Source organism: Protomyctophum bolini (genome assembly GCF_963924005.1).
Source record: "Protomyctophum bolini genome assembly, chromosome: 6".
NCBI lineage: Eukaryota > Metazoa > Chordata > Actinopteri > Myctophiformes > Myctophidae > Protomyctophum > Protomyctophum bolini.
Window position 1 is genome coordinate 9,029,698 of NC_137867.1, and position 14,081 is coordinate 9,043,778.

The 14,081-nt window shown below is 47.2% G+C and overlaps 2 protein-coding genes across 2 annotated transcripts; both read left to right on the forward strand.

Moving 5' to 3' along the window:
• Positions 1-2,619: 2,619 nt before the first annotated feature.
• On the forward strand, positions 2,620-3,435 carry LOC308316873 (RING finger and CHY zinc finger domain-containing protein 1-like; the record flags this gene model as incomplete). Its single annotated transcript, XM_080765660.1, has 1 exon — positions 2,620-3,435. One exon carries the CDS (start codon positions 2,620-2,622, stop codon positions 3,433-3,435), a length of 816 nt encoding a protein of 271 aa, XP_080621786.1.
• Positions 3,436-11,040: 7,605 nt separating this feature from the next.
• LOC308316874 (tetratricopeptide repeat protein 1-like) lies at positions 11,041-12,180 on the forward strand (the record flags this gene model as incomplete). The annotated part of the gene is made up of 1 exon (XM_080765661.1): positions 11,041-12,180. The coding sequence occupies one exon, from the start codon at positions 11,041-11,043 to the stop codon at positions 12,178-12,180; it is 1,140 nt and encodes a 379-aa protein (XP_080621787.1).
• Between the last annotated feature and the right edge of the window lie 1,901 nt (positions 12,181-14,081).

Sequence of the window (14,081 nt, forward strand, 5' to 3'; positions counted from 1 at the left end):
TTGAAGAATATGTAATGACGTGATCGTCACACAACTAACCTTATACAGTAGTTGTTAGTTTGAAGAATATGTAATGACGTGATCGTCAGTCGTCACACAACTAACCTTATACGGTAGTTGTTATCAGTCCACATGTCTGTGATAATCCCGACTTGAACTTTATAGACTTCTTATCATCTTTTTTCTGCTGACTTCTCGTGGCATCTATACGAGTCGACTAATACGAGAGACGGTCGTTGGGGTCAGGCCGGTAACTTTTCTGCAGGCAGTCGACAGTAAGTTGCACCGTTGTTGATTGATTAGTTCCTGGGCTAACTTTTGTTATATCTTAGGATACTAAGGATGCATCGATAGCACAAACTAACAATAACAATACTGTTCCTGAATCCTGAAGAAACAGTGCAGGCTCTCGTATTGACCCATGTGACGTCACAGCCCAGCGGGCAAACGTCCCTGGGAATAAACATGTACAATAGTAGCGAGCTAGTCCATGATGATGTATTGATTCACACGTTAAAATTTGACATTTTGAGATTTCCCCAGTGAGAGAATGAATAGTTACAACTAAATGTCTTGGACTTATTTTATACGACAATGATGAAAAGTAAGAGTAAAGGTGCGTTCAGACTTGGATGGTTAGAGCGGCGCGGTTACATACAAAGTCAATGCAAAGACGAGAAGTTGCGCGAGCACTGCGAACAGGCACGGTGGGACCTGGCGCAGCACAATCGGGACGAACCGAGGCGAATATTTAAAGGTAGAGTAAGTGATTTCACTTAATTCAAATATCACTTATTTTTTGGTTTTGTTGTGATAATCCTCTCTACTATAGAGTGTGCTGGCCATATAAGGAGTTCCTCCCTGTATCCCAGTTAACCCCTGGGGGTCAAAAAACCTTAGGTTTCGTTTTTGACTCTCTATCCTGATTGGACGAAGGCTTAGGTCCCACAGCCAAAAACGAAACCTAAGGTTTTTTGAGTGAAATCACTTACTCTACCTTTAAATTCAAGTCTGAACGCACCTTTACAGAGTAAGTCCAGTTGCCTCAGAAGGTAACCGGAGACTGACCCCCAGTGTTCCAGGAAGATAAAAGGTTAACCCCAAGAATACCAATGTAATCAGACAGCCCTGATTCAGTATTTTGACTAAGCAGTTCTCCTTTCCCAGTGACCGCTAATTCAGATGGCTCCTTATCTTCCTTTAAATGCTTTTTTTCTTTATTGGCTTTCGCCTTTATACATTGACACGATCGTACAAATCCATCAGAAGGACATCTGGAACACTCGCCCTCAGAAAGTTGACTTAATATCACGTACACGAGACGATTTAGCCATGGTTCACATGGCGCTCGTCTGTCATGGTGGAAATTCAACCTGTTTTATGCACTTTTCCCATTTAGAACGTCAACGTTAACGCACTTTATATTTTAAATCTGAACATGTATGTAGACATACATGTTCAGATTTCAAATATAAAGTGCTCGCCCCAGAGCCACGGATGTTACAATCCTCCTTGGGTGGGTAAAAGTACCTGTTTCTTCCGCATTGTTCAATAAAAAGTGTTCAGTCCAGGCCAGGGCTACCACGAGCTCACAGCGCCACTGTTTATTCCGGTTGGGAGAACTCTGAGCTTTCCCCCGGCTCCACCCCCCAGCTATATTGACGCCCCTGATGACAAAAGTCTGTGTGAATGTATTTTATATTTTTTATGGAGGGACAGACAGTAGGCTGACAGGAAATGGGGAGATAGATGGGGGGGGTGATATGCAGTGAGGGCCGTCGGGATCGGGAGTCAAGCCCGCGACACACTGCCAGACTGGATTAACCAGCCAAGGTGCCTGGACCTCTGAGCCACGGCCCAGGCCCTCCTTATCTTCCTTGTTTACGTTCCCCATGCTATGGCACCCCATCCAGACATAATCATAACGTGTAGTATTTATAAAGTTGCAATAGTTCCAAATAATACAATATTAAAGTAATAAGATGAATACTCGTTTGTGTCATGGTCTGTCGCTCTACAGACCATGTCTCCACATCAGCCACTCCCACTCTCCATTCCCTCTCTCAGTCCTTGTCACCCCCTCTTCAGCCCAACAGTGCCATGCCCATTCCACACCTGAGAACACTTCTGCAATCACCCTGCTCCCTATAAGACTGGACTCATTCCACAAACACACTGTCAGTACATACATTGTTGTTCCAGTGATCTGCCTTGGACTCCTGGTTTGTTATGTTGGTCTCCTTAAAGGTATCTTGGATTTAATTGTGCTTTGTATAACTTTCGGACTTCTGGTTTATTTATGCATTTGAAAGTATTGCATTTTTGGATTTACATTTTGAATTGACTACTTACTTTGACTGTATGCTTCTCTGCATGAATAAATAAGTTAATTTAAGACTATTCTGCTCTGCTCTTGGGTTCAGTCCTTCACTGCGAACCGTGACAGTTTGTTTTGTATCAGTTGTATCAGAAAAGCGTAATGAAATGATTTAGGCCATTATTTTAAGAAGCTGACGATGGAGCTGTGTGGAAGTCCATATGGGGCGAGAGTGATGTCATCAGACCGGAGGCAGCTCTGTTAAAAGAGACCAAACCGAGTACAGCGAGCGATTCACCGGGATGGCGTCCTCTGCCGTCTGTGTGCACTACGAACGCAAATGTTTATTAAAGGCGCCCTGCTGCGATAAGCTGTACGTCTGCAGACTGTGCCACGATGCGGAGGAGAACCACGAAATGGACCGCTTCCGGGTCACGGAGGTCGAGTGCGCGGAGTGTCGCACGCTGCAGCGGGCGCAGCAGACCTGTCGGGAGTGTCGCGTGCGGTTCGCGGAGTACTACTGCGACGTCTGCCACCTGTTCGACAAGGACAGGCAACAGTACCACTGCGAGCCCTGCGGGATATGCCGGATCGGGCCGCGGGAGAACTACTTCCACTGCGAGACGTGCAACCTGTGTCTGCCCGCCCACATGCGCGGGAGCCACAAGTGCGTCCAGAACGTGTCGCGGCAGAACTGCGCCGTGTGCCTGGAGGACATGCACTCGTCCCGGATCGCCCCATGCCCCATGCCGTGCGGCCACCTCCTGCACGCAACGTGCCTGGCGGACTTGCACGCGTCCGGCGGGTACCGCTGCCCTCTGTGCATGCACACCACACTGACCCCGGAGGTCTCCCGCAGACTGATAGAGGAGATGGACGAGTGCGTCGCCCAGTCTCCCATGCCCGCCGAGTACCGGGGCGCCACCGTCCAGGTCATGTGCAACAACTGCCTGGCTCGCGGCACGGTGCCCTTCCACGTTCTGGGCCTGAAATGCGGCAGCTGTGGCTCTTACAACACGGCCCAGGATGGAGGTCTGATCCTGCAGCAGCTCCAGGGCGACGTTGCATATGAGCTGGACGCGGAGACTGAGGCGGAAGCGGACATGGAACCTCAGTGACCCTCGGTTTCTACTCACAGCTCAACCTTCTTTCCTTTTTTTTTGTGGCGAGCGGCTCCAACGTGTGGCTTTGTGTGTGCGCACAAGTGTAAGCCAAGCCTATATGGACTACCTTTTTTTACTGCAACGTAACAATTTCTTCCGGACAAACTTTCAGGCCAACGTTCATCAGGGTGCCGCTCATTTGTTCTTTCAAGGACCCCCACTTTGAGTTGCATTAGGACCATTTTGCTGTTGTCGGGCAGAAACCTCTTATCTCCCTGGGCCTTTGTGTGGGACGACGGGATGTGGCAGCAAAGTCTGTGGACCTTTGATGTTTGCTTTAAGCAGCTTGTACATCGGCTACTGTTGGGTCATTCTACGAAAACGTGCCATTTTCCATTTTCAGTGTTCGATTTTTAAAATGCCATTTTAAAATCTTTTTAAGACCTTTTTTTTGGTAGATCGGTAGTACGGTACCTATCAGAAACATGAGGCGTGCCATCTCAGGCTATTTTATTTTAAAAAAAGAAATCAAAAGGTTAATGAGCATGCATGTGCATTGTGCATTTTGTCAACATTATATTTTGAATATTTTGAACAAATACAAATGAAAGATGAATTCCTCTTGTTACACCCCAGTGTATTTGTCAAGTGAAAATATTGATGAGTTTTACTGTTTTCACACAGATCAACCTGCATCTTTTTCAATCGATAACCATACAGCACCTTATTTTAAGGGGCGCTATAGCACCTTCTATAAACCGCTTTTGTCCCCACACGTCTCAAGATTTGCCATTGACAATGAACAGAGAAATGGCGCCAGGATTCCGCGACATATGACGTAAATTAAACATCAAAACATTAAACGCCATTGACATTGAAGGGAAAATGTACGTCATAATTATGTAAACGCGCAAATCGGCTAACCATTCACAGGCAATATAGTATGAGATGATGCATGATGATGTGTCATGATAAGAGCTGATGATTCCGCTAAATATGATGTAAATTAAACATCAAAACATGAAACGCCATTGACATTGAAGGGAAAACTTACGTCATATGTAAACGAGCGCTTGGCCAATAGAGTACCACCGTATGTACCTTATGTAGCAATGTCTGCTAACATAAATGGATGTACGATGACAAGAGCGCCCCTCGTTTCACAGAATCCTGAAAGGAAAGAAGGTTATAATGAGGTTTCAACCCGATCGAGACGATTTGATAACATTTTTGAGGGGCTATATATATTCAGCTATTAATGTAGATTTTCATCTTACACAAACATTAAATTCCTATTGACAATGAATGGAGAACTTTGCTGTAGATGCACTGATGTGTGAGTATAGGGTGTAAAAACGTGTACGTCACCAAGAGGGGGGGGGGCGGCGTCTGAAAAGCTAGCAACGGCCTTCTTGTGGCCGGGCTTTATACACTCTAGGCCACATCACTCAGAATAGAGTGACGGTGGTGTGTTTTTGTAAATGGAGCTTGTTCTTGGCGACAACATAGTGAAACAACACCAGGATGGATAGAAAGAATGTCAGGCCCAAATACCTTACAAGGACAAGGAAAATGTCCTGAACAAACACGGCTATGTGCTTGGATACTTTGTTGAGCGTTATGTCTCGTACGGCCCCGTGCGCCGTACAGCCGAGATCCAAGCCATTCTACGTCTTTTTGTAAACTCGTCAATGTGGGTTCCTTGATGCCGTCTCCATGCTGGAAAGCTGAAAATCTAATTCAGTTTTCTGGCTCATTCCCTCGACGTGACCTGCTGTGGCACTTATTTACTGAGCAATTGTGAGGTCACTTTAAAAAAAGGAACGTACTGTATACAAGCACACCGGATTGTCGCTCAATGTAAACAAACCAACAAGTATAGCGGCCGCTATACCACGTGACGCATATGTTGACGCTCCCTCAAGGAGATTTTGGTACGCTCTATAGGGACATGTTGTATTCAGTCCTGATTGAAGGAGATGGGGAGCCAGTGAACAGAACGGAGGATTCCACATTGATAACCCGATCTAGAGCCCTGTTTCACCCAGACCCAATGTGAGTGTGGAAGCCATTTTAATCACGTGAAAAAGTACACATTTTTTTGTGTACTTTTACACCTCTCATCTGCCAGTAGACTTGGGTGAAGTGATGTAGCCAAAAGGAACCCAAATGAACAATTATATAGGGAGCCTCAAAACTGTGCAAAATCTTATTTTTATTTCTGTATAGCATTAAGCTTTTGGTCATAGACCATATTTAGTCATCTGAACCACACCCGTGTGAAGTGAGGGGCGATCTTATCATCATACATCATCTCTTTTCTGCGTCGTCACTTTTGTCTTCAATGTTTGTGTTTACACAATGTATGTGTAAAACTGGCCATTGAAACTGGTCAATGGCATTCAATTTTTGTGTTTGCCCAAACATTCAAAAATGTCACCAGAATGCCACAGACGAAAAACTTTTCTCAACGAGGCCTTTTCGTGGAGGGGTCAGAATGAAATTTGGACTTGGACTTTGGACTGTTTTTCGTCTGTGGTACTTTAGTCAATGGTATTCAACACTGTGAAAAACATAGGTTGGTGGTTCTCCACAATGCACATGAGAAATATAAAACAGTACATAAATTAAAGCTTCGAAACAGTCAAAATCAGCAATTCAGCATACAAGGTCTTAATACTACCACGAGACCATCACAAGATGCATTTTATGTTGGCCACATTACATCTCACATTGTCAATGTTTGTTTAGCAGCGCCCTAAACAAAACTAGATTTGGCTGCTATTCAATTTTTGTCAAGTGCCCTAAAGAAAACAAACATTAAAAGTCCACTTGGATGCCATATAAAGTCATTTCAAAAGCCAGGCATTGGAGGGGCTAGCACCCCTCAAATAGTATCTCACTTTTATGAGGCAATGATAGGGTTGAAGTGCGGTTAATTAACAAAACTCCGTTCACTTCATGGTCCAATGGAGGCTATACGATATGAACAAAATCACACCTGTGTGAAGTGAGGGGCACTCTTATCATTGTACATCATCATTCATCATCTCATGAACAACTACACAGACACACTTTTGGATAGACATACACACAAAGCCATGTTGGAGTGGTTAGCACTGCTCAAAAACAAGAAATACATCTACATGAATGAACAACTGCCCAAGATCTTTTTGGATATTTTGTCAAGAGTGACGTCATGTTTGGTGATGCGTGTTTGACATGGTTTTGGTTTAAAAGAGTCACCCATCTGTGTGTTGCTGGGTAAACCATGGCTTCGCAGACCACTGTGACAGAAAATAAAACGGAAAAGAAACCAAGAGGAGAGAAGAAGAAGCAGCCGCAGCAAGCAACTCTGCCTGTCGGAGAGATTGCCGCCATCCCTGCTTTCCCAAACTCCTTGACTGAGGAAGAGGAGGCCCTGCAGAAGAAATACAATAAACTAAAAAAGAAGAAGAAATGCCTCAATTCCTTGAAGAACAAGAGTTCCAGCAGCCAGACCAATCAGAGTGGACTGAGACGAACCTTGTCTGACCAGCAGGTGGTTGACACAGCAAAGGCGACGGAGCAGGCAAAGAAACTCTTCAAATCCGGGGCCATTAGTGCCATCAAGTACAAAAGCTCGGGCTTTAAACGTTCTCGACAATCCATCAAACCCAAGGACTCTGAGAAAGGTCCAGTAGCAGATTTCCCACCGTTCCGTATGGGTACCCCTACAGAGGACGGTCAAGTGGATTCCCACAGGGAACCCCTGTACGAGAGCTTTGTCGGTGTTGAACGGCCACGGGAGGAGGTAGAGGAGGAGGAGGAGGAGGAGGAGGAGGAGGATGATCGGAGGGCCTTGTCATCCGGCCACCACCCGAACGGAGACCACCCCTATAGGGGCTGTGACCGAGAGGTGCACGGAGACCCGGAATGGGATAGAGACCATGACCGGGGAAGGGACAGGGACGGGGAGTGCGGTCGGGACCGAGATCAGGAGAGGGATTGCGGCCGAGTCATGGATCACTGCAGTCAAGGCAGGGACCACCGACACGGAGACCACCCCATTCAGGACGGGCGCCTCCCCATTCAGGACGGGGACCTCCCCATTCAAGACGGGGACCACCCCATTCAGGATGGGGACCACCTCCCCATTCAAGACGGGGACCACCCCATTCAAGACGGGGACCACCACCCCATTCAAGACGGGGACCACCACCCCATTCAAGACGGGGACCACCCCATTCAAGACGGGGACCACCACCCCATTCAAGACGGGGACCACCACCCCATTCAAGACGGGGACCACCACCCCATTCAAGACGGGGACCACCCCATTCAAGACGGGGACCTCCCCATTCAAGACGGGGACCTCCCCATTCAAGACGGGGACCACCCCATTCAAGACGGGGACCTCCCCATTCAAGACGGGGACCTCCCCATTCAAGACGGGGACCACCACCCCATTCAAGACGGGGACCTCCCCATTCAGGATGGGGACCTCCCCATTCAGGATGGGGACCTCCCCATTCAAGACGGGGACCTCCCCATTCAGTACGGGGACCACCCAATCCAAGACGGGGACCACCCAATCCAAGACGGGGACCACCCCATTCAAGGCGAGGACCACCCCATTCAGGAGGGGGACCACCACCCAATTCAAGACGGGGACCACCCCATTCAGGACTGGAACCACCACCCCATTCAGGAGGGGGACCACCCAATTCAAGACGGGGACCACCGCATTCAGGACGGGAACCACCACCCCATTCAGGAGGGGGACCACCCAATCCAAGACGGGGACCACCCCATTCCGGACAGGGACCATCGCAGTCGAGACAGGGACCAACGCAGTCGAGATGGGTATCATCGCAGTCAAGTCATGGACCAGCGCAGGTACGGCAGCCGAGATGGGGACCACTGCAGTCGCAGTCGCAGTCGAGACAGGGACCACCGAGACAGGTATCATCGTGGTCAAGTCACAGACCAACGCTGGTACTGCAGCCGAGACAGGGGCCACCGCATTCGAGACAGGGACCACCACTTTCGAGACAGGGACCACTGGAGTCGAGACAGCTGGGACCATCGCGTTAGAGACAGGGACCACCAAGTTGGAGATCGGGAGCACTACAATCGGGACCGAGAAAGAGACAGAGATGGACCATTCAGGCGGGTGGCGCGCAGGGGGAACACGGTGTACGTGTACGGCGGTCTCGCAGAGGACAGCCTGCGCTCGGCCTTCTCTCCACACGGCACCATCATCGACCTGAGGGTGGACAACGTGCGCAACTGTGCGTTTGTCACCTTCGAGAAGATGGAGTCTGCCGACCAGGCCGTGGCCGAGCTGAACGGGAGCACCCTGGAAGACGTCCGCATCAAGGTCAGCATCGCCCGGAAGCAACCCATGCTGGATGTAGCCACCGGTAAGTCTGCGTGGGCTTACTTGGCCGTGCAGAACAGCGCCAAAGGCTCCTATGATGAGAAGAGGAACCAAGTTGTGTACAGTGAAGATTTTCTACGACAGTGACACTGTTTCTCAACCTTTCAAGTTGGCAATGGTAAGTTGGGAATGCATACCCAAGCTCTGGTTATGAGATACTTTTTTACTAGGGATGAACAACCATGTATCGGCCACATATCGGTAAAATGACATTAACCAATGGCAGTATAGCCGCTATTTATCTGTTGTGGATAAGCATACATTTTGCGCTGGCTATGTTGGTGTGTTGGTTATCTGCAGCCTACCAAGCTGTAGATTCTGAACATATATTTCTTGTATTGAAGATGTATTTGTTTCCCTGGCACAAAATGCAGAAATAAAAAAACAGAAATAAAATGAGAAATAAGCAGCAATAGAAAACGAAATAAAACATATATCGGTATCGGTATTGGTATCGGCCAGGAATTTCCATATCGGTGCATGTTTAGAGCTATTGTGAGTTGTGCCAACTCTTGCCAGCCATATGGACTTTGATGTTTTTTTAGAGCATAATGACGTTTATTTCAAATTGAGGTCATATGAAAACCTTACTTACCTTACTTTTTGTTGGCCCATAGAAAGGTCACATATTCATCACATTACAATTACATCAACTACTTTACTTAATCCTTGGTGGTGCTCAGACAGACAGACAGACAGACAGACACACAAAGCTGTGCATAGGAGGGGAAAGCGTCTCTCAGAAATGGCCTCTCCTTCACCTCTTGAGAACGAGACAAACACACAATGAACAAGCAGTTTGGAATCCTTTTTTACTGAGGAATTGTTATTTCTTTCAAACCATGTAAACATTATGGACTCATTTAGTGCCCAGGCCATCCACATTTGTTAACAAGCCACAACATATTTACAGCTGTCCATTGTAGACAAAGGCCAAATGACCCTCCTTTAAACAAGGTGTGGTCAGCCAGAAGTTGGTCTCTGTGACAATCACAGTGCTGACAACACAAACAACACAAACATTTTGCGTCGTGAATTAACATTATATTAACATCGCCAAAACGTATAGGGTTGAAGTGGTTAATGTATGTTTTGTAGTAATAATCCAAATCTACAAAGTAGCTAACTCAAGTTTTCAAACAATTGTAGTGCAGTAGAAGTAAAGGTGTTGGAAATTGGAAATATTCAAGTAAAGTACAAATACCTCAAACTGGTTTAATTAGCGTACTGTAAATCAGGCTGGCACGTTTTTCATAGGGAAGATTTTTCTTCTCGCAGTTTAAAGGATGATTTCAGCAATTTTCAACCTATCTTCATATTATATGTCCTCGACTCCTCACTAATACTCATTATAATATGGTACAATTTTTGTCTACTCGGCCTGTGTCTCAGAGGAGGGCTGTGGACACGTAGGAACGGTACTACCAGTGACATCGTCATTAGGCAGGTTTCTCCTATGCACAGCTTTATCTGTGTGTGTGAACACAAACACAGTGATTTGATTTGGCTGATCATCACCCCATAGCGATGATTTGATTGGCTGAGCAAAGTACATATTGAGGAGAAAAGTGCCCAAAGTGATTGGCCGGAATGACATTTGTGATGACTTGCATTGTGAGGAGCAGTTATATGAAGAGAGGTTGAAAATGGGTGAAGTCGTGCTTTAATGTTAACCGGACATTGTGGTCCTAACCCAGTCTGGAGCATATCAAAATCACACTTGTGTGAAGTGAGGGGCGCCTTGAGTCAGTCTTTTGCTGACACACGAGTCATGACATCACAGGGCTGGCATGAATAAAGACAAACAAAAAGCCCATTGACTTGGCTGCCACATGACGTCACTGGGGGGCACACACAAAGCCAGGCATTGGAGGGGCTGGCGCTGCTGAAAAACTAGCATTCGAACCGGAAATCCCTGGCCATTTATTTCAACAGAGTTTCACATCTGGCGCCTAATACCCAGGAGGGTATTACATTGTGTCGTTGTGTTTTCCACATGTGCATTAGTGACTAGTCATGACTTACCTTGAGCCCGATGAAGCTGGGAGCTGAGTGGAACTCCATATTTGGCCAAACTGACATCATATTTGGTAACACAAGATGCAAGCCAGCTCGATTTAAAGGAGAAGACACAGCGTGAACAGTGTTGAACAGCTGAATTTCACCCTATTCTAGCAATCGGAACGAATTAAGTGCTAATGGATCCTTCCACAGCAGGGTCTAAAGGTCTCCCGGAATGCACATTATTGGGTGAAGGCCAGTCCGACTCCGCCGACAGACAGAGGTCCGTTGGTCCTACAGACAGCTGTACGACGTCTGTAGGTCATGCCCCCAGCTTCCGGGACCTGAAGGAAGAGGCGGAGGCGAAGGAGGTGGAGCAAGAGCAGACCGAGGAGGAATTCTATGATTGCCAGGAGACGTTGGAGGTTCCGAACAAGGAGAGAATAGAGGGAGGAGTGGAGGAGAAAAAACAAGAGGATGACCCCGAGAGGTGTTTGAAGGGAGGAGTAACCCATCAGGGAGGATTAGTGTGCGACCATCACACACGGAATGACCTCCCAGAGCCTGGACAGGGTGTGGGAGGTCAGTCTGTGTGCGATGGCGCAGGAGAGGAGGAGGGAACTGATGAGGGAGCCACAGAGGAAGAACTGCAGTGGGACAATGAGGTTGGAGGGAGGATGGATTCTGACACTGCGCCGAAGGTTGAAAAGGCCGAAGCTCCTCCGGAGTTTGACGACGACTACCTGAGGGAAGTGGAGAAGAACCTGACCGAAGAGGAGAGAGAGAGTCGCCAACGGGAGAGCTTGGCTCTGAAAGAGAAAGGCAACGGTCAGTTCAGGGCGGCGGAGCACCTGGAGGCCGAGCGGTCCTATGCGGAGGCGTTGGCCATATGCCCGGTGTGCTTCGGCGACGACAGGGCGGTTCTATTCTCCAACCGGGCCGCCACGCGCCTCCACCTGGGTCTGAAGGACCAGGCCATCGCCGACTGCTCCAGAGCCGTGGAGCTGAAACCGGACTACGTGCGGGCCATCCTGAGGAGGGCCGAGCTCTACGAGAAGACGGACAGGCTGGACGAGGCTCTGGGAGACTACAGGACGGTCCTGGAGAAGGATCCGGGACAGCGCGCAGCCAGGGAGGCCTGCATGAGGCTCCCACGGCAGATCCACGACAGGAACGAGAGGATGAAGGAGGAGGTGTTGGGTAAGCTGAAGGACCTGGGCAACATGTTCCTGCGACCGTTTGGACTGTCCACCAGCAACTTCCATGTCAACCAGGATGCCGACACGGGATCCTACTCCGTCAATATGAATTCCCAAAACAACAATAAAAGCAGATAATAAATATAATATACCAGTGATTCTCAACCGTTTTCATTTCAAGGAGCCCCCAGTATGCATTGATTAGGCCATAACAGACCACCCACCATTTGATGCAAGTATTTTAATCTCTGGGACCCGAATCCAGAGATTCAGAGAGTCCAGAGAGTCCGAGTTTAACTCCCTGTACTCTCAGGGAGTTACATAACCTCAAAGGTCCATTTGTTGCTAACTATCAATAATACATCTAGCAGCCGAACTCCTCTCAAGGACCCCTAAGGTAGCAATATAGGGAGCAATATATACACGCTATATAGCCTAGCAAGACACATCTTCATTGCCTGCTTTAAATGCAGCGTTAGACAGTTGCCATGGTTTCTCTGCAGGAACTATAGCTCCCTGGTTTTCAAGGTCAGGTCCGCCGCCCACCACAGGTCAAATGGACCCTTCACAGGTCTGTGTACAAAATATGGTCAGTTACAAGGCCAATTTATGCTTGTAGTGAAAGTGTCTCCCAATGTTTTCCACCAAGTGGCTCACTTTATACTAACTGCTACTTCCGACAGCCGTAAATATTTAGATTTTTGTTGTCATTTTGACACCACTTCATGCATACGCTGTGTCGTCTGATGTGTCGTTCTGAGCATACACTGGCCTTAAGGGTCCCCTGGGACAGCTGGTGGTCGCGGGACCTACTGCTGAGAACCAATGACCTTATAGTAGATTGGATGTATTTCAATTTCAAATAATGCCTTGACTATATATGCCTTAATTCTGCCGATGATGCAAAATGTAATGAACTCTGCCAGGCGGAATGTAGGGGGAGATCAATGTGTTTGTCCGTCTGTCTGTTTGTCTGTCTGTCTGTCTGTCTGCAGATCATCTGGCAATTTGTGACAAACCAATACACCTACTATATACTTTTTTGTTACCTCCAGACCGAAGGCAGGAGGAAGATCTTTCCCCGTCTGTGTGTCTGTCTGTGGCTTATCTCACAAACTACTACACTGATCAAATGTCATCAAATGTCCACTCCCCGCTTTCATTTCACCTCTGAGGTCGTGTAAACGGGTCCGACTCCTATACTGTAAATCACATTTGTTTGTCATGTCTAGCTTGCTGCTTAGCCGAAATGCACATTTCAAAAGTATTTTGATATTAAAATATGTTTGAGGGGCTGTCCAGCTTTTTGTGTATGTGCTAAAACAAACTCACCAACACAAACATTACATTAAATGCCGTTGATAATAAATGAACAATTTTGAGTGTTTCTGTAAACACAAACATTGCATAACACACGCATTGAAGACTAAGGTGTGGATGCAAACTCTTCGGTGTGTGTGTAACATTAAATGCCATTGACAATGAATGGACAATTTTGATTGTTTGTGTGAACACAAATGCACACAAGAATGGAATAGTTGTTTAACAGACCTCTGGGACCCCTTCAAGGACTTCTCCAGGGTCCCTGCGGGCAAAAGAATAAATAGCATCAATAACCACTTCTTAAATTGGCTATGGGTATTTAAAAACCACACCCCTGTGAACTGAGGGGCGCTCTGTTATCATTATACATAATCATACATCGTCTCATGAACAACTGAATTGATGTGATTGGTTAGCCGATTTGCTCGTCTACATATGACGTACATTCTCCCTTCATTGTCAATGGCATTTAATGTTTGTGTTGCCACAAATGTACGTCATATTTACATATATGACCAAATTTCTCCTTTCATTGTCAATGGCAAATATGAGATGTGGGGCCGGGACAAAAGCTGTATAGGGCGCTATAGCAGAGCACGTTGCAAACACATTGTGAGCTTGTAGATCTGCTATAGCAATCACACATCTTACATCATCATCACACCAGCCAATAATGCACGCATGCACTATTCGTCTTCACTTTTCTGCCCTCACTA